The 21,652-nt window shown below is 39.3% G+C and overlaps 1 protein-coding gene across 3 annotated transcripts in view; it reads left to right on the top strand.

Annotated features, from left to right (window-relative positions):
- SVOPL (SVOP like) overlaps positions 1–21,652 on the top strand; it is a 96,301-nt gene that overhangs the window by 58,215 nt on the left and 16,434 nt on the right. For 2 of the 3 annotated variants that reach the window (XM_072762950.1, XM_072762953.1), the window contains one exon: positions 13,969–14,082. In XM_072762950.1, coding sequence (XP_072619051.1) covers positions 13,969–14,082 — 114 coding nt within the window. Of the gene's footprint in view, positions 1–13,968; positions 14,083–14,557; positions 14,955–21,652 lie in introns of those variants that run through there. The other variant, XM_072762952.1, reaches the window with a different exon arrangement.

Below are 21,652 nucleotides of genomic sequence, written 5' to 3' on the forward strand. Positions count from 1 at the left end.
ACAGTTTTGCATCTTCCTTTCGTAGTTTAATGCCTGTTATTTCTTTTTCTTGCTTCATTGGCCTGTCTAGGATTTCTAATACTGTGTTGAATAAAAGTGCAGAGAGTTGTTATGCTTGTCGTATTCCTGATCTAAAAAGCTTTTCCCCATTGAGTATAATGTTAATTGTAGGCTTGTCACAAACGGGCTTTAGTATGTTGAAGTATGTTTCCTCTATACCCACTTTGTTGAGAGTTAATCATAAATGTTGAATTTTGTCAAATGCTTTTTCTATATCTTTTGAGATAATCAGGATTTTTAAGATCTTATTTATGTATTTATTAGAGAGGCAGAGGGGCAGGCAGAGGGAGAGAGAGAAGCAGGTTCTGTGCAGAGAGCCTGTTATGGGGCTCGATCCCAGGACCCCACTGAGCCAACCAGGCACCCCGATAATCAGGATTTTTGTTCATTATTTAAAATGTAGCATATTGCATTATAGTATAGTATATTTGTAGTTTTTGTGGATGTTAAATCATCTCTGCATCCCTAGAATAAATCCCACTTGATTGTAATGTAGGATCTTTTTAACGTATTATTAAATTTGGCTTGTTAATATTTTGTTGAGGATTTTTGCATCTATGTCCAACAGAAGTATTGGCCTATTATTTTCTTTTCTTGTGACATCCTTTCTGGTTTTTGTGTCATGGAAATGCTGGCCTTGTAAAATGAATTTGGAAGTGTTCCCTCTTCTGTGTTTTGGAGAAATTTAAGCAGGATTGATAGTAATTCTTTAAATGTTTGGTGGAATTCACCAGTGAAACTATTTGGTCCTGGGCTTTGGTTTGTTGGGCAGTTTTTGATTACTGATTCAGTCTCCTAACTAGTAATTGGTCTGTTCAGATTTTCTGTTTCTTGATGATTCAGTCTTGGTAGATTGTATGTTTCCAGGAATGTATCCATTTCTTCTAGGTTGTCCAAGTTGTTGGCATATAATTGGTCCATAGTAGTCTCTTATGATCTTTTGTGTATCAGTTGTAACATTTCCTCTTTCATTTCTGACTTGAGTCCTCTCTCTTCTTTTCTTGGTGAGTTTAGCTAAAGGTTTGTCAGTGTTTGTTTTAAATAGCTCTTAGTTTTATTGATCTTTTCTCTTGTCTTTTTAGTCTCTATTTCATTTATTTCCACTTTGATCTTTGTTATTTCCTTCATTCTACTAACTTGAGCCTTGGTTTGTTCTTTTTTTGTTCCCTGAGGTATAAAGTTAAATTTTTTAGTTGAGACCTTTCTTGTTTCTTGATGTAGGCATTTATCATTATTAACTCTTAGAACTGCTCTTACTGTATCCATAAGTTGGTATGTTGTATTTCCATTTTCATTTGTCTCAAGGTATTTTTTGATTTCTCCTTTGATCTCTTCTTTGACCCGTTGGCTGTTCAGTAGTGTGTTGTTTAATCTCAACATGTTTGTGAATTTTCCAATTTCCTTCTTGCTATTAATTTCTAGTTTCATCCTATTTGGGTTGGAAAAGGTTGCTTGATAGGATTTCAATCATCTTAAATTTATTAAGACTTTTTTGTGGCCTAACGTATTATCTATCTGGGCGAATATTCCATGTATGCTTGAGAAAACTATGTATTCTGTTGCCTGTGGGTGAAATCTTCTGTATATATGTTAAGTTCATCTGGTCTAACATGTCGTTTAAGGCCAATATTTCCTTATTGATTTTCTGTCTGGACAATCTATCCATCATTGAAAGTGTGGTATTAGAGTCTCCTACTATATTGTATTGTTGTCTGGTTCTTCCTTTGCTCTGTTAATACTTGCTTTGTATATCTAGGTGCTCCTATGTTGAATGGGTAAATATTTATATACATTATATCCTTTTCTTGTTTTGTTCTCTTTATCATTAGGTAATTATGTTCTTAGTCTCTTATCATGGTCTTTGTCTTAAAGTCTATTTTGCCTGATAAAATATAGGTACCACAGCTTTGTTTCTGTGTTCATGGAATATCTTTTTTCATCCTTTCATTTTGAGTCTATGTGTGTCTTTACATCTGAAGTGAGTTTCTTGGAGACAACATACAGATGGGTCCCCTTTTCTTATCCATGCATTTGAAGTAATTGTTGATGTGGATGCACTTACTACCATTTTGTTCAGTTTTCTGGTTTTGTTCCTTCTTATTCTTCTCTTGCTTTCTTTTTGTGATTTGATCATTTTCTGTACTGGTAGGCTTGGATTCTTTATCTTTTGTGTATCTACTCTAGGTTATTGCTGTATGGCTTTATAAGGCTTATATAAGACTTCTTACAGATATAGAGTTAGTAGAAGGAAGAAAATAGTAAAGATCCAAGTGGAAATAGATGAAATAGATTAAAAAGACAAGAGAAAAGATCAATGAAACTAAGAGTTCAAGTTGATAACAATTTAAGTTTGAATTCATTCATAGTCTATACATTTTTTACTCTCCTCCACGTTCTGTTTTTGATGTCACAGTGAACATCTTTTTATCTTGAGTGTCCATTAACAAAGTGTAGCTACTTTTACTACTTTTGGAGTGGGGTGGAGGGAAAGAGTGAAGCTGGTGTCTGCTGGTCTCCAGCTCTGGAAAGCACTGTTAGTCCCCAAATGTTTGTTGAAGTAGAAGCCTGCCCCTCAGGCCACAGCTGGAAGAGAAATGAATTAGGTGTCTTTCACAGAAAGACTGGGGTTGTGGTAGTCTGCTGTGTTGCACTGTGCCCTTGGTGGGCACAGAGGGCAGATAGCCAGTTTAGAACTGTTGCTGTTGGTTGCAGTCCTATGGCACCCATGAATATAAGACAACCAGGACCAGGTGATCTGGGGGTGCCCCCTGGCTGGCAGCCACCAAAACTGGGGCAGACGTATGTGTTTAAGTTCCTTTCTAGGAGAGAGTGGTGACCTGTAGCGAGCCAGAGGGAGATGAAGATTAACAACCACCCCTGAAGTGTCTGGAGAAGATTACAATTGGTCCCTACCTGTGTATTTAGTTAGAAGCCTGCCTTCAGGCTGCAGCTCTGAAAATAAGCTAACAGCCCACTAATAGCCCTCTTTTCCAGAGAGATGGGGTTTGGGGCTGCTGGCTCTTCATTGCCATGTCCTGTGTAGCTGGTTAGGAATTCTGTTTCATGACAAATACCCACTATTTGCTTCAACGTGGATGGAACTGGAGGGTATTATGCTGAGTGAAATAAGTCAATCGGAGAAGGACAAACATTATATGGTCTCATTCATTTGGGGAATATAAAAAATAGTGAAAGGGAATAAAGGGGAAAGGAGAAAAAAATGAGTGGGAAATATCAGAAAGGGAGACAGAACATGGAGACTCCTAACTCTGGGAAACGAACTAGGGGTGGTAGAAAGGGAGGTGGGCGGGGGGTGGGGGTGACTGGGTGACAGGCACTGAGGGGGGGCACTTGATGAGATGAGCACTGGGTGTTATTAATATGTTGGCAAATTGAACACCAATAAAAAATAAATTAAAAAAAAAAGGAATTCTGTTTCATCTGCTCTGCTAGCCATCAGAGCCAGGAGGTAACCTCAGGCAGTAGCCACAAAAACTAGGGCACCAGACATGCACACGGGTTCCTTCCTTGGAGATACCAGATATCTGGAGCAAGGCTGAGGGAGCATGTAAAGTTGACACCTGCTGGCCTCCATCTACGGAGAGTATTTCAGTAGATTCCTACTTACGTGTTCAAGTAGATGCTTGCCTATCAGGGTGATGCTTCAAGATACAGCCTCTTTCACAGAAGGAGTGGATGTGTTTCACTAGGCTGCCTCTGCACGAGGCCTGGGGTGGGGGGAGGGGTGAAGGTATTGGGGGCATGGGGTGGGGGGCAGTGGATGGCCAGGTGAGTTCATGTGAGCCGTTTAAGAACTCAGTTTTCTGTGGCTGTGTGGGTCTCATGGATACAGACCCATTGGCTTTCAAACTAGTTGTGGGGGCTCATCTCTCAGGTGCGTGTCTTAGACGTTGGTGTGTTAGATGTGGGATTTAAACCTGTAGCTCCTTGTGGGGAAGCTTGGAGTTCTAAATTTCCTCCTGATTGTGTTGGCTGCACCAGGAGTAGGGTTTATGGTAAGATTGTGTCTCAGCCTCTCCTACTGTTGTGACGTTGGTTTTTTTCTTTTTTGCCCTTTGTGTAAGGATTGCTCAGCTAGTTTTTTGGATTTCTTTCAAAGGGAATTGTTTCATACATAGCTGTAGATTCAGTCTATCCATGAAAGTTTAGGATCCTTCTATGTTGCCATCTTGAAAAGGAACTTTCATATACTTTTTATAGCCTGCTTTTTGCATGCAACAGTATGTTGCAGACATTTTTCATATCAATAAAAGTCAGGTTTTCTATTCATGCTAAAAAAATCCTCATGTATACTTCCAAAGTAACTTTTCAATTACTTTTTCAGTTCTGTATTGTTAAAAATGTCTGGACTATGTGATTTTTTTTTAAATCATAAATACCTGTAATGAGCATCCTTGCACTTATATTTTTATCCAACTGTATCTCTTTAGGATAAATTCCTAGAAATTGGATTGGTAGGTAGGTCAAGGGGTCTGCTCATTTTCCATTTTGGTGCATTGTGCCAACACTCTTTGAGAAGGCTGTACAAATGAGTAAGGACCTGCTGCTTCACATATTTGTCAACCAGTTTTGTTAATCTTCATTGTATTTGCGAATCTCGCAATAAATACCTCTATATCATTGTAATTAGTCTTTCTTTGGTGAGGAATGAAACTGAATGATTTTTTTCACATTGTAATTGTGTATTTTATCTTTTGTAGCTTGTCCTTTCAGGGTCCTTCCCATTTTTTCAATGTAGTCTTTACAACATTGATTTGTGAAAACCCTTCATATGTATAAAGGATTTCAACCATTTTTCTGACATAATGAAAACATTCCCCCTAATTTTCCATTTGTCTTTCATTCTTGTTTCTGTTCTCCTTGTTCAGTACAGAAACTAAGTTCATAGACACTTCCATGTTTTCTTTACAACTTCTGCGGTCTGGGATCAGGATTATGAAAATACAGGTCTCTCTTCCAGTCCTTTGTGGCCTTCTCTTTTTTGGGGGGGTGGAGGGGGAAGAGGACATATAAGCATTTTTTGAAGTGTAAAATACAAAAGCATACAAATCCTGGGCAGCCCGGGTGGTTCAGTGGTTTAGCACCGCCTTCAGCCCAGGGCGTGGTCCTGGAGACCTGGGATCGAGTCCCACATCAAGTCCCACATTGGGCTCCCTGCATGGAGCCTGCTTCTCCCTCTGCCTGTGTCTCTGCCTCTCTCTCTCTCTCTGTCTCTCATTAATAAATAAATAAAATCTTAAAAAAAAAAAACCAAAAGCATACAAATCCTAAGTATACAACGTCATCAGCCTTCATGAAGTGAATGCATCCCAGATTCTGATCCAGAAACCCTTGACCCGTCCTCTTTCAGGCCACTGGGACACTGCAGTAGAAGGCCTAATTTGATGTCCTAATTGGTGGGCCAGTGGTCCCTACACACTTGATTTAATAACCCATTTTTCACTCCTGGGTTAGAAATGTCTGTTTGCTTACATTTCCACAATTACTTGGTCTGTTTCTAGCCTTGCTATTTTAATCCATTGATCTGTCTGGTTTCATCATTTTCCTATTCTTCTCGTTAGTTGAATGATATTTATAGTACATTTTTAACACTGGCTGCCTAAGCCCCACCTCATGATTCTTCTCAGATAAGCCTGAGAGCCTCCCTTGTCTGTCTGCCCAAATCCCATTAAGGTTTTAATAATTCATTACATGTATCTGTTAATTTGGGGAAAAGTGACTTTTTTTTTTATTAGTACTATCTCAAGAGCAGAATTTGTCTCCACTTGTTCAGTGTTCTGAGCTCCTTGCTGACATTTTGCTGTTTTCTTCCAAAAGACCCTGCATATCTTGTTAAGTTTATTTGTAGGCATTTTAAGGCTTTTCACTGTTGTTGTGAATAGATTCTTTTCTTTCATTATAAATTCTAGTCTCACGGTCTGAGCAAGTTGTATTTGGAAAGGCTAGTGGTCACTTCTCGGCCTTTTGGCTAAGATCAAGTGTGGAAAGGCTAGTGAGTGGCTGTTCATTTGCCAAACCCATTCCTCTTTCTTGATTGTTTTTTCAAGAAAAACCTTTGGAGTTTTTCAGGTTATCATCACACCTGTCTTGTGATTTCAATCCATCCCTCTAGGTGGAATGCTTCCAGTCAATATTTTAATGTGCTTAAGATTCCATAGTTTACAAATGGTAAATGTAGCCCCATTGACTTTCCTTCCTCCTCTACTTAAACCGGATGCCTTCCCCTCACTATTCTCCTTTCCTTCCCCCTCCTCACCCTCCCACCTCCTGACCCCCCCAACCCTGGCTGCAGCCATCCCTCCTCCATCAAGGTGATTCTTGATAGCATCTCTGATGATCCCCATGCTTCTAAATCTAAACCTTGTTTTAATCTCCCATGTCACTTGACCTCCCCCTTACTGTAAGGACTGATGGTCTCTCAGGTCTGTCCTTCTGTCACCTTCCTGGGGCATTCATCACCTGGCATACTTGTGGGCTTCCTCCTGTATCTCTGGCTGTTCCTTGTCCATATCCTTGGGGTTTATCCCCCTCTCTTTTTTTCTCTTCTTGGGGATTCTTAGTGCTCAATTTTAGACCCTCTTTATACATTAGTCTCCATAGGTGCTTTCACCCATTTTTGTGATTTTAATTTACCAATCATATGCTCACAATTCCCACCTTTGTAGAAAGGACTAGGGCTTTCTTCTGAGCTCCAGATTCATGTATCTAATTGCCTCCTTGGCATTTCCATTCAAATGTCTCAAAATCATCATAAATTCAGCATGTTTAATATCGTACTCAGGATATCTTTCCCCGAACCCATTCCTCTTCCACAGTCCCCATCAGTGAGTGGCATCCCTATCCACCCTGGGGTTGTCTTTCTCCACTCTCTTCTCCCTCCTCATCCTGTTTAACCCCCAACCATGCATGTTACCCCTGGTAAGTCCTGCATCATTCTCCTCTTCTCCTTTCTCACCACTGGCACCATTCTGGTTCAAATCACTCTCCCTTCTCACTGGGCTGCCGAAAGAGCATCCTCACGACTTCTGCAAGCTCTTATTCTCCTGTGACTTTTCCTCCCCAGCCATGTAGATCTATATTGTTCTCATGCTTATAATCCTTATTGTCTTGCCCTTCCCTTTGTAGGTGAAGACTCAAATCCCCAACTTGGTTTACAGGGCTCCACCAATGAGGCTCCCACCTTGTGCTCTTACCTGTTTACCCAGCCATCAACAGCCTGGTTCTTGCGGTTGAATAGCCCAGCTACTTCCTTCTGGGATTCTCTCACTTGCTCTCCTCTCGGACTGGAAATCCTTTCTCCTTCCACCCTATTTCCATCTCCAGTTAGCTATGATTAGTTTTCAGCTCAGGGAAGTCCTGCTAATGCCTTAAACTAAGTCTAGTCTCCTTGCTGTGAGCTCTTGTGCCACCTTGAAATTTTCCTTCATATTGAGTATCAGATTGTAATGGTTGATTTGTTTACTGAGCTATTCAAAATCTATCTTTTCAGTACTTGAAGCCCTGTGAAGGCAAGGATATATGGGCATGTTTTTATAATTTTTGTATTTCTCTTTCTCTGGTGCCTGGCAATGTAATGGGCATCAAAACATTTTGTGAATACTTTTTTTTTTCTACACAGAAAATGAATTTATTTTTTGTTTAATTAACTCTACCCCCAATTTGAGTTTTGAATTCATGACACCGTTATCAAGAGTCACACACTCCTCTGAGCCAGCTAGGCATCCTGGAATTTATTTTTTGTATTGGTTTCGCATCCAACTATTTTACCAAAATAGCTTGAGTCAGTTTGAGTCCTTGGAAAAGCAGATGCTAACAATTGTACATGCAACAGATTAGTTGGGAAACACCTGGCAGGATAAATGAGCCAGGGAGTAGGTGTGAGAAGTGAAAACCTTCAAGCTACGGTACAAGTGACAGCAGTGAGGGCCCATTTAGCCAGAGTGTTTTACTTTGTTAGTGAACCACTAGGTTTTATCTACCATATTTTATTTATAATTTTTGAATCAACACTCACACGTGAGGGATACCTGGGTGGCTCAGGTCGTGATCCCAGGTCCTGGGATTGAGTCCTATATCTGGCTCCCCACAGGGAGCCTGCTTCTCCCCCTTTCTCTGTGTGTCTCTCATGAATAAATAAATCTTAAAAAATACCCCCCAAAGCCCCCATTCACACATGAGAGGGCAGTTGGGCTGTGTCTCTGCCTCTTTCTCTCTCTCTGGGTCTCTCATGAATAAATAAATAAAATCTTAAAAAAAAAAAAAAAAAAAGAAATTGAAAGCTTTTCTTTCCCTGGATTCTTCGTTGAAGATTCAAAACAACTTATCTATGAAAGTGAATCCTGGCACTTTTGAGGACTAGTTTTTTGGCCACCAGATTTTTCTGGTGTTTTGTTTCTCTTGGTTTTTTATCTTCTCTTGAGTAAATGTCAGGAAACATTTTTTATTGAATATTTATTCAAATTTATTAGCAAAGAACTCTGGGGAGTATTCTCTACAGTTCATCTCCTTTGTGTTAGTGATTATTTCCTCTTTTATATTCTTAATTTCATACGTTTGCATATTTCCACTATAACTCATAATTTATTAAGTCCATTTGTTTCTGACTTGAAATTCATTTAGGCTTGTTTTTATTAATGTTTTACACTCAGGTACTTCTTGAGTTAGAAATATAGTTCATGGTTTTTCATTAACAATGGTCCTTATCATTTTTAGTTATTTTTTTAAAGATCTTATTTGAGAGAGCAAGCACTAGTGAGGGGAGGGGCAGAGGCAGAGGGAGAAGCAGGCTTCCCTGGGTGGGAGCTTGCTGTGGGGCTCCCATCCCAGGACCAAGATTATGACCTGAGCTGAAGGGAGATGCTTAACTGACTGAACTACCCAGGTGCCCCTAGATATTTTTCTAAGTATCAAAATATGGTTATGCAATTCTAAATACAGTAATGTATAACTGAGAAAGTAAAAATCACCAGAACTAACTACTATATATGTCTTACTAGTTTGGGGTATATTCTTCTGGATGCTTTCCTATGTATACATTTGTCTCTCTGGGTGTCTATGTACTGGTACTATTTGTGTATTATATAGATGCATGTGTATATGTAGGTACACATACTTTCATGAATATGTGCATTATCTCTCTACATCTATTGGTATCCACATTAGAGTCACCTGTGGAGACAGAGGGGCCTCCCCCCAACCCTGCCACCTGCATAGTTGCATCGTTAAGTCAGGATTGATGATTCATGCACACATCACCAGGGTATGAACAGGTTTTTTTTTTACTTGATTACATAGTTGAGGTCCCTCGGAGAGCAGGCTGCCCTCTCAGGTAGATCCTAATTGACCTTGAGAGGGCAAGGCAAGGAGACTGGCTGGGGTTTTTATTGTGGCTAGGGGGGAGGGTTCCCACACTAGGGCAGGCGCTGGTTGGTTTGGATCTTTTGTTGGCACGCAGGCGTTCGCACCAGTTTGTTCAGAAATTGGGGCAGAAGAGGAGGGAAGGGTGAGGCTTAAGGGCTGGCACAGTCATCAAATGGAGTCTGACTCCTCTTTACACTATAAATGTACATCTGTGTGAGTATATATGTAGCTAGGCCTGTATATAAACACACCTACAGAAACTATCCGTCTACCCACACCTATCTACATATAGATCTACATACTGCAACTGCCTTTACATTAATAATCTGTTTATGTTAGTACCTGTAGATGAACCTCATTCTTTCAAGTAAATGCATAGATTTCCATTGCATGGATGTGCCATTAGATAACCATTATTTTGTTGATGAATGCATCATTTCTGTGTTCTTTTGGCTTTTACAAACAATGGGACACTGAACATCATGCACACTACACCTTTGCGTGTACGCAACTACATTCACCATTCAATAGCACGGAGTTCTTTCACGTTCTAGATGCTGTACAAATCAAGGTCCCACATTCTTTGAAGTTACATTCTAGTGGAGAATGGACAAGGGACAAGTGTTTTGCTAATATGTTAGTATAATGAATGCTATGGAAACATAGAAAACAGGGAAGGGAGATAGTGAAGGGGGTGGTTTGCTAGCTAGGGTGGTTAGGGAGGGCTCCCCACTGCAATAGGGCAGAGAGTTGTGGGAATGACTGTGGGATATGTCTGAGTGGAAAGCATTATACAAAATAATGCAACAGAAAAATCTGTTGGATAATTTTTAAATCAAAATACATGTTATCTTAAATTGTGATGGATCTTGTCAAATTGTCTTCTCTATTAAAAATATGCACTCCTTTATATAACATATTAACACTTTTTCTAAGATTTATTTTTAGAGAGAGAGGGAGTGAGTGAACATGAGGGGAAGGGCAGAGGGAGAGGTAGAGGATCCCAAGCAGACCCTAGGCAGAATGAGGAACCTGAGGCCAGGAGCAGAGTCCCATGTGGAGCTTGATCATTACCCTGAGATGACCTGAGCAGAAACTTAGGGTTGGGCACTTGAAGTGACAGCACCACCCAGGCTCTCACATTCTTACATAAGCATCTGTGTTCTTTCCTTCCTCGTCAAAAAGGATGGTAAACTTAAAAAAAAACTTTTTCGATATGGTAGACAATAAATTTTATCTTAATTTGTACTTTATTAAGAAATTGAACATCGGGATCCCTGGGTGGCGCAGCGGTTTAGCGCCTGCCTTTGGCCCAGGGCGCGATCCTGGAGACCCGGGATCGAATCCCACATCGGGCTCCCGGTGCATGGAGCCTGCTTCTCCCTCTGCCTGTGTCTCTGCCTCTCTCTCTCTCTCTGTGTGACCATCATAAATACATTAAAAAAATTTTTTTTAAAAAGAAACTGAATATCTTTCATCTGTTTATTATACATTTATATATATTGGCAATTGCTTATTTATGTGATTAGCAAATTTCCTACAGGCCATTAGCCATTATTATACTACGTATTTTTCCATTGTTTGTGGTTTGTCTTTTGATTTTACGATCAAATTTTTTGGCATAAAAATTTAAACATTTTTATGTAGTCAACTTACCAAGCATTTTTACTTTAGTGTTTTGTGTCATGCTTACTGGCCTTCATCATTCATGCATCCATTATTTCTAAAAATAAGACAACACAAGTTCAAAGGCTTTCAGTGTTTCATCTTTAACTTCAAATTCTTTGATCTTTTCACCATTTATGCTTAAGGCCTGAGGTAAGAATTCAGCTTTAAAAAGCAACAAAACAATGCCTTGTGGGTTGTTCACAGGCCATTAATCATCCTTTTGTCTGGCTCCTCTCAATCGATTTACCATACTGCTGTTATAATAAACCCAATTTCTAAACTTGGATCTATTTAGGCACCAGTATCCTAATGCTAATGATTAGTTATTGCCACTCAGGCTAATAACTTCCCTCAGATTCTCTCACCTGTACATATTTTCAGAAATTCCTGATTTTTTAAAATATGTTCTTTCAAATTAACCTTAGAATCAATTCTCCCACCCCCAAAATTGACTCAAAAGTCCTACTGGGATTCTGACTGAGAATCCATTAGAATTACAGATTATTTTGAGTATACTTTCACATTTTTCTAAGAACTGAATATACTTACTCAATTTTATGTATTCTTTAATTTTCTACATTTTATACATTTGTTTATACCTATTTTATTTTTGTCCCTATCAGTTATGTCCCACACATTTTTCATGGAGATGTTGCTGTTGTTTCTGGTTTGATACCCTTTTAGAATACATTCTAGGATTTTAGATTTTTTTTTAAGATTTGTTTTTAAGTACCCTCTATACCCAATGTGGGGCTCGAATTTATGACCCTAAGCTCAAAAGTCTCATGATCTATTGAATGAGGCAGTCAGGCACCCATAAGATTTTAAATCTTTTAAGGTTCATTTTATGCACCCAGAAAATGGTCTGTGTAAGTGAATACTCATTCCATGCGCAGTAGAATGTATTCTGTGTATTCTGCTGCCGGTGGGAAAGTTGTTCTGTAAATGTCAATTAGATCCTGTTGGCTGATGGCATATAAATTCTTCTATATCCCCAATTTTCTGTCTAGTAATCAATTATTGAGAGGGGTACTGAAGTCTTCAACTATATGTAGATTCATCTAGATCTTTCAGTTTTTACTGAATGTGTTTTGAAGCTTTTGGTAAACCTTTATAATTTTGTCTTGGTGGCTAAACCTTTCATCACTGTGTAATGTCCCTCTTTGTCCCTGGTTTGCTCAGCAGTTAAGCGTCTGCCTTCGGCTCAGGGCATGATCCTGGAGTCCTGGGATCAGGTCCCACATCGGGCTCCCTGCATGGAGCCTGCTTCTCCCTCTGCCTGTGTCTCTGCCTCTCTCTCTCTCTCGTGAATAAATAAAATATTAAAAAAAATAAAGTCCAAATTTAAAAAAAAGTAGAGATTAATAACAGATGGATCTTTTTGATATAGTGAATCAAAGGGGCCTGGGAATCTGCATTGTAACAAAGTTCTCAGGTGATTTTTATAACCTGGCAATAAAGTTCTTGACGCAAACAATAGAAACTGACTTTGGGTAACTTAGGCAGAAAGGAACTACTTAGAAGAATATCCAGTAACATCTACTGCATTGCTTGAGTCCTGCTATGAACACACACCCCCGCTCCCTGACAAAAAAAAAAAAAAAAAATGGGGCAGCAGTCACGCTTTCTGATCCTACATAGTAGAGTAATCATGTAACTTAAATTGAACCTATCATGTCTCACACTACCTAGGACTTTAAGTCTGTTGCAAAGGGTATAAGGTAAGGATAGAATTCATGCCTGGTGGTGGTGGGAATTGTAGTTTGAAAGGAGAAATGTCAGGATTGACATCTAGACACATGCTTAACTATGGTATGCTTTGATCATGGTTCAACTGCCTGGTCTCTTTTTGGTTCTTACCTCTTTTCCCATATCTGAGCCTGGTTTCCCAAATTCTTGTTGGGGGAAAATTGTAACTTATTTGATTTTGGGAAATAAATTAGAAAGTAATACCTCACCCTTGCTAGGTCAACTACACTGTAGTTAGGAAGTTTATATCATGGGTTCTGTTTGCATAGCACTAGAGTTTATGAGGGATCTACATGCAATTTTGGACAAACAGGCCTTACTTTAGGCTCATTTGCAACAAAAGTTAGACTAGACCTGTTTATTTCTAGGTCTGACCAAATTGCAGTATTCTGACTGTAGAGAGCCTGGCTGTTCATGTAACCATTCTTGTGAGATTAGTTGACAACTACCAACTGCTTGGCTTTTTGCTAACTTGAGGCAGCCCTATGTTAACAGATGTAGGAGATGGGAGTGTCTGAACTAGCCAGTAAAAGAGCATGGTCTTGCCTAAAGGCTGTACATAAATTGGCAGAAATCTACTCAATGTGGAAAAATGGACATCAAACCAAATATTGATCATCATACATGAAGCATCATGAACATAGCTGTGTTATCTTTTCAGAGACCATTATATTTTATCTCCAAAAAAACCCATTTCTCTTAATTCATCCTGTCAGAACTGAAGGGAGACACGTCGATGTTCGGCTGTGGGAGTCATGCATAAAATGAGCATTAGAAGTTGAGCAAACTAAACTGGCATGAAAGTGTGGGAAAATCAGATCTCTTATTTCTCCAGATACTGGTTTGCTTTGCAGATATGAGGAGTGGGTACAGAGGCCTGACCTGGCCAGTACGTGTTAACGTCAGTCCTAACTCACAGGGTCACGCAAAACGCCTACGATAGCTGGGCCCAAACAAATAATAGACCTAAGAGGTCAGGAATGCACAATTTGTGGAATGGCTGCAAAGGACATTCATTCCTGTATGTGGAGAGATGATTTCCCCTCTGACAAAACTCCATTTAGAAGTGACTGGGGCATAGTAAATTGAGTCACTCCTTGTGACTTGCAGGTTCTTATGAGTGCATCATTCCTGGGTGCCCTGTGTCTTTTCTCATCGGTCTGTGTCATATGTGCCATTTCTGCATTTACTCTCCCCATTGAGACCAAAGGACGGGCCCTGCAGGTAAGTGATGCAGAAATCTCTTAAGTTTTCTCAACTTCCATCTTGTGACCAAAGGAAATGCACTTGGAGTATGGAAGTTCTTTGAAGCAGACAAGACATCCAGGTGTGTGCTAACACAATGCTACTTGTTCAACGCGTTCCAGTAAAAATACCTGGGTATCCAGTTTTTTTGCACGTTAACTTTGAGCAGTACTGAAATAAAAGTGACCAAGGATTCACTCCAAATCTTTGCTAAGCCCTTGAAAGAGGGTATTTATAGTGTGATTTTTTTCTGAATGAGGTCTCTATTACACTAGAATTAACAAAGCTACCAATGGCATTGTCAGGTACACAAGGGTAAATGCTAGGGTCTGAATTCCTTACAAGTTTATTAAGAAGTCTATTACTAGTTTCTAATGCCAGACAGCTGAGGATGAATGGAGAAGGCTATCTTCTGCTTAAATGTACTGATCTACTAAATCACTTCTTATTCCAGCAAATTAAATGAAGACCTTTGACTAATGTCTACCAGCGAAGAAAAATAAATTGTATCTTTACAAAGAGCTGTGGGACATTTTTAAAAACTTGGTTTAAATTTTGTATACTACTTGGTAATTAAAAAGTTGATGGTGTATTTTTGAAAAATAAGGCACAAGAGAATGAGGTGGGTAAACTTTATATTGATATCTTTCTTGGGAGACTAGCTTTTTTCTTTCTTTCTTTGACATCAAATCTATTAACATTTCTTAAAGAAAACATACATATACTTGATATTTTCCCATGAGGCCTGTAGCAAAAGTTGGCCTAAAATTTGGTAGCTAAGGCATGAACTTGGGGTTGTATCATTAAGCCTTTCAAAACGAATTTAAAATTAAAATTGGCATTTCTTTACATTATGGCCTCTGTGTTGATGAAAATTATTTATAAAATATGCTTAAAAAATGCTTAAATTAGCACGAGTCTTGTATATAATCATGAAAAAACTGGGAATAAATGAGTCTTTCCCCAGACCTTGCTTTTATTATAATTGCCTTGCTTTATGGGAGAAGCTTTGATTCCCATGATAAAAAATTAAAGAGTGCACCAAGCTTTCCAACATCACACAATTACTTATCTGCCCTTTGTTGAGCACCTGTTTGCATGCAGGACATCAAATCTTTGCAAGCCACTCTACTAGGTTAGGTATGGTGTGGAAAGAAAACACCCAAGCCTTTTATGATTCGATGTACTCTTACTGCTATTCAGGCTTATTGTAGAAACCTCACCTCTAAAACTAGCAATCCTATAGCTTGTCTCACCTACTCCTCCCATCTGCACTTTGCAGTGGAAAAAGAACTCACTGCAACCAGAATTAAGTGTCCCTGTACTAGCAAACTGTGTGTGAGAGGGTTTATACGCCTGCTTCCATAGAGGTGCAAATCATTCCTATTTGAACCAGAGATAGTTTGCTAACTTTAAGCCATTTATATCTGTATAAGGCTAGACAGGAAATTTGTCACACACCTCTACCACCTTTTCAGCCTTAAAAAATGTAAAAAACATTTCTCTCAGCCAAATTTAACCTCTGGCCCTCTTTTACAGTCTAACAGGCCATAGTTTTGTTGAAACAAATTCCTAGGCCCAAAATGGAATAGCTCTTTCCCATAGGGCCATATGAGCAAACTGAAATCTGTGTATTAGAACACACACAAGAGCTAGCGGCTGGGCAGAGGGATCTCAAGCAGATTGCCTGTGGAGCCCTGATGCAGGGCTGGATCTTACCACCTGAGAGCATGACCTGAACTGAAATCAAGAGTCAGACGTTAGACAGCCCAGGTGGCTCAGAGGTTTAGCGCTGCCTTCAGCCCAGGGCGTGATCCTGGAGACCTGGGATTGAGTCCTGAGTCAGGCTCCCTGCATGGAGCCTGCGTCTCTGCCTCTTTCTCTCTCTCATGAATAAATAAAATCTTTCAAAAAACAAAACGTTTAACTGAGCTACCCTGGTGCCCCACCAAACTGAAGTAACTTTCAGGTCTCTGTAAATGTTCCACTTGGCTAGAAACTGTGTTCAGTGTGCCAATCACCAAGCCAACTCTGGCCTCTTATCCTATGAAAGCTTCCTGCCTTCTGCCCCAGCTTGCAGTTCTCTAGACTCTTGGGAATGGACATTGCCTGCCTCAATAAAATGTCAAGTAAGGGTTGAGTCACCTAAATTGTCATCTTTAGTCATTTTTAACTGGTTTTGGCAACAAGGACAAGAATCAGAAGCAGATTGCTAACAGCCTATGGAGCAGTAAGACACACAGGCAAGGAGCCTGCTGAATCCTCTGAGCTCACTGTTCCTCTCATCAAAACCAACGGCCATGGGTAAGTAATTCTAGGCATTGAGCTTTGCTCTCTTGTGTGCAACTCTCTGATCTAAACAAACTGTGTTTAAAAAAATGTATATGTGTGTGTGTGAAAAAAATATTTCCTAGAAAGATACCACAACAATTATATTGGGAGTCTGCAAGGGGTGGCAGCAGTTAGGAACTCCCAAAGCCTTGAAGTACGTCCTTCACATAAACTGCTGGGAGACATGGGAAAATAAATGTGAGCAGTTCTAACCAATGGCACAACAAAATCGAAGTGGGCACAAGTTGGACTATTCAAAGCCATTGCTACTTGGAATCTTGGAGGCCAAAGCTGCACCACTGGTGGGCATGGGTGGAACACTTAAAACATTCCCAAGCCCTCTGGGGTATTAATTTAGCTCTGAGAGACCCAAGACTTAAATAAGATCAAGTTTCAAAGAACTGAGTCTTCTACCCTCCAGCATACCTACTTAATGTCCAAGAACTGTGATCCTGGAAGATCTACTGACAAGAAGTGCACTTAACAGGAAGGGTTCCCAAATCAACAGCCAGAAGAGGGCACCTATTTTAATTAGTATTTAGAAGTCTTCAAGAGGTTTCAAAATTCCAAAATAATTTCACTGATTCAGTGCAAAAGGATAATAAAATTAGGTACAAGACGTAGTTAAAAGAAGGCTGTAACATGATGGGCCACCTTCAACTCCCCTCTTCCTTCCTTTACATGAGTAATCAGTCTACTCATCCGTTATCTTAATTGCCTTTTACTCTGAAGAGGCCAGTTAGTGGCCTTAAAATTGTAACAGCTCCAAAGCAAGAAACCTAAGACAACAGCTGGGCTTCCCCTGTTGCACTCATCCTAGGGGGTCCATCATCAAAACAGTGGCCCACAGATTGGTGCCATCAAATGGGACGTGGGGGAAAATTGTCCTCAAAGTCTTTTTTTTTTTTTTTTAAGATTTATTTATTTATTTATTCATGAGAGACACAGAGAGAGGGACAGAGACACAGGCAGAGGGAGATGCAGGCTCCTCGCAGGGAGCCCGATGTGGGACTTGATCCCAGATCCCGGAATCACGCCCTGAGACGAAGGCAGACACTCAACCGCTGAGCCACCCAGGCGTCCCTCAAAGGTTTTTATCAAATTTGAATTCCCCTATATCTACTCTGAAAGGAGGGACCTCGAGATTCCATCCACCAGGTTAGGGTTGATGGGACTCTAAGGGATTCTGTAAACTGCTACCAGTGATTCCTCAAACAGTCAAGGGAAAACTAAAATTAATGGAAAACTTTACCTATTTAAGTTTTTAAAAAATGAGTTTTAATATCAAAAGTAGACAGTTTTCTTACAGTAAAGAATCTACCCAGGTATAGGTAGGTTAAAGAATTTATGTCTTACAAAAATAATGACCATGCTTCATGGTGTCTTTAGCAGGTCTTCAAGTATTTAACCCAGTCTTCTCATTATTACAAGAACTAAAGTTTTAAAAAAAACTATGTAACTTTCTGTTATTTGCCTTTAAAGTCACTTCAGTTAAATGGGTATCTTTGACAAGATTTCCCCCAAATCAAATTCTAAACAAAGTCTTTTTGACTACTGGGCATTTCAAAAGATTTTTTTTTTATAAGGAATTAGAATAAAAGTTTAACTAATTAGTCTTGATGTTATAAACTGTTAAACGTTTCAGAAATCACCTTAAATTCCTAAAAACTTGATATATACTGGTATGTTATTACTCATAATTCCCATTATCTTAAAATGTTTTATCACAGAAATAATTCCATTATAATGAATCATCATTCGACCTTTAATCAAATTTGTCTTTTGTCATGAAGGTTCCTTCTGGCATCTGGTCTTATGTAAACACCTGAGATTCAAAATCAAATTGACTATCTAAAGGTCTGCTTTTCTTCCTAAAGCGTTTCCTCCCAGCACACCACAGCAAGAACTGTTCCTCCATTCCTTCTTCCCTCTCTGACCACCCTTTTTCTAATTGTTGTATCATGAAGATTTTAATGATTCTTTTGTCCACCTTTTTGCTTTGTTCTGGCTGGCAAGGAGGATACTATTACACACACAGCTCAGGCCATAACAAAGGAAGTAATGCAACCTCCAACTATTGGATTTGTTGTCAGGCTAGTGATTTGTAGTTCTCTATACTTGTCACAGACTTCCCCGATTTCCAGTGCCTCACTTTCTCTGAAACAAATTCACTGGATCAACAGTTCTAGGGAAGTAGACAATTAGCTGGAATACTTAAGCAGGTCAACTGGCTTAAAGAGCCCCCTCTATAAGATCACTCCTTGATTTCTAGTTGGTTTGGGACAGTGATGAGGGATAGAAGCAGAAAAATGTTCACCTTTAGCCCAAAAGGATGACCTATAACCTGCATAGTTTTGATAAGGATCAAATATGAACTGATTGCTACATTCTTAAAGGATCTTATGACTGCCTGTACATCTCACCAATAGTTAATTCTGAGCTAAATGATAAGCACCAGAGGAATCTTGTGAAAGTAGTTTTACAAGTAAAAAATCAAAGACATTTATGATCTAATACTGCCTGCACATGCCCTCCCCCTTGAGCACTAGGCCTATAACCAACCACCAGCTTCCTACAGCAAAAAGCCTTTTCTGTGCAAGGGTCCTGTTCCTGAGCTATAATAAAAGCACTATTTTGCATCAAAATAATCTCAAGAATTCTTTGACCATTTTGCTTGCCATCCCACATCAACAGGAACCTTGACTCTGGAGCACTCTGCAAACCATAGGCATTGTTTTGATAAGAATTAGTGCCTCTCTAATATGCTGTGTTCTTTGAGAAGTTTTAAATGCATGTGAGCAGCCACTTACTAGCTAATAGATAATCTATCTGAATAAAACAAGAGAATGCAAGAACATTTCCAGCCTCAAGAATACAAGCCTAGGGACACCGGGGTGGCTCAGGGTGTGATCCTGGGGTCAGGGATCGAGTCCCACATCGGGCTCTTTCCATGGAGCCTGCTTTTCCATCTGCTTGTTTCTCATGAATAAATAAATAAAATCTTAAAAAAAAAAAAATACAAGCCTGACATCTTTTCTGAATACTACAGTGAGACCTGAAGAGCCAATGGTAATTGACAGTCATGTTATTTTTGATCAAACTTTTTGAATTGTCAAGAGGATGATCAAAAGTAGGGACAAAGAGCTACAGAAATAAATTTTTAGGTCCAAGATGGACTCTGTTCAGGCTATGTGCCTTAATACCTAACCAAAACTTCATGTCCATGTCCACTTGGTCAGAAACACAGTATATCCAGCCAGCCAATCCCCAAATGCCAAGCCAACTCTGGGCTCTGATACTTGTTCTTTATTCTTCATCCCATGAAAGCTTCCTGCCGCTTACTGCATTTTGCAGTTCCCTGGACCCTTGAGAATGGAGACTGCCTACACTTCAAAAAGTGTGCATTTAAATCACCTAAATTTGTTTTCTTCAGTCATTTTTAAAAGTTTACAAACCCACCTTGGTATGGCTATTGAAAGTTGTAGGCCCAAATATGTTTGATGCAAAGATGTCTTGGCTACGGATATAAGGTTAACCAAACAACCCACCCCCCAATCGTAACTAAAATCCTGAAGCTGATGTTAGCAACAATTTATAATTAAACCCCCAAAATAGGGCAACCCGGGTGGTTCCAGTGGTTTAGCCCAGGGCCTGGATTCTGGAGACCCGGGATCGAGTCCCACGTCCGGCTCTCTGCATGGGGCCTGCTTCTCCCTCTGCCTGCCTGCCTGTCTGTCTCTCTCTTTCTCTCCCTTTCTGTGTCTCTCATGAATAAATAAATAAAAATATTAAAAAAAAATAGTGATTGACAATCACAGTCAACAATGACAAGGCTGATGCTCAAGCACCTTCTCAAGAATTTCAGGAACTCTGGCCCTCCAGGCTTGAGGAACTTTACAATGTTGTTCACCAGCCTAGTACCCAGGTGCCCTGGAAGATACTAAGTTAGTCTACGGCACATTTTATTAACGTAATTTTAATTGAATACTAAATTCGAGAAATCCTTTGTAAACGCATGTGTATTGTTTATCTTCCTTACTAGTTTTAGTCATTAGTAGAAATGGAAGACAACAAATTTCAAGTCACTTACCTGTAACAACTTTCTTGGCTTCAAAGCCCACTACAAAAGAATACTGGTTGAGGTATTACAATCTAATATAACTGGAATCTTTGTATAAAGTATATTTTGCTTTCTGCAGGGGCTGAATTTGTTTGAAGCCAATAGTTTAAAAAAAAAAAAAAACATTTTAAAGTAATCTCTACACCTAACATGGGGCTCGAATTCACGACCTTAAGTGTTTAATGCTCCACTGGACCCATGTACCCGAACATAGTAGTTTCATATAAGAAAGGAAATTCTCTTTAAAAGCATAGTCTACAATGGCGAAAACTCATCCTGTAATATGAATGCTGAAACTTTTATTTTAGACTTTCTGTGTTTTGGGCTTTTATACCCTCATCAATAAATTTCTTTTTTTTTTTTTTTTTCCTTAAGAATATCCATTTTATTTATGTTCCCCCAGTGGGGATTATATAGACTTTTGTTTTTTTTTTTTTTTTTTTTTTTTTTTGGTGTCATCAATAAATTTCTAAAGTCAATTAGAGAACCAATATTATTGTTAAAGCATGGTGCCTCATTCTTGTCTGTTGCCATTCTTTTTTCCTCTTAACACCATGATTTTCTTTGGAGAAATGCCTCTTCTCAGGTCCATATATTCCCATCCCAAGGGTGAGAAGTGCTTAACCCTCATTGATCTATATATTCTATCCCCTCTGCCAAAACCCAATAATGTGGTTTTAATCATTAGCAATGAAAAGAATCCAGATGAATTTTCTAGCACATTTGTCTTAGGTTTAAAGGCATTAGAAAACACAAAGAATTCACATAAGTATTCTGATACATGGCAGAGGATATTAAAGTATTAAAGTATACTTTCTTCTCCATCTACGTTAGAAAATATGGGAAAGAGAATTTTGCTAAAAGTTTAACTTGTAATTTGTAGGTAAGGGCTATTTTTAGAATTCAAATTAGTACTTATTCTACTTAAAAACTCAATCAAATAGAAGGCTATCCCCAGCATTCTAAGATAAGTAGATCTTACTTATTAAAGTAAGATCTATTTAATATCCAATAGTGAGTTTTAAAGCTTTGAGAGAGCAAGAGCACTTGTGAAGGGGGTGGGGGCAGAGAGGGGGAAGGAATCCCCAGGCAGACTAC

Source organism: Vulpes vulpes, chromosome 7 (assembly GCF_048418805.1).
Source record: "Vulpes vulpes isolate BD-2025 chromosome 7, VulVul3, whole genome shotgun sequence".
In the NCBI taxonomy this organism is placed as follows: domain Eukaryota; kingdom Metazoa; phylum Chordata; class Mammalia; order Carnivora; family Canidae; genus Vulpes; species Vulpes vulpes.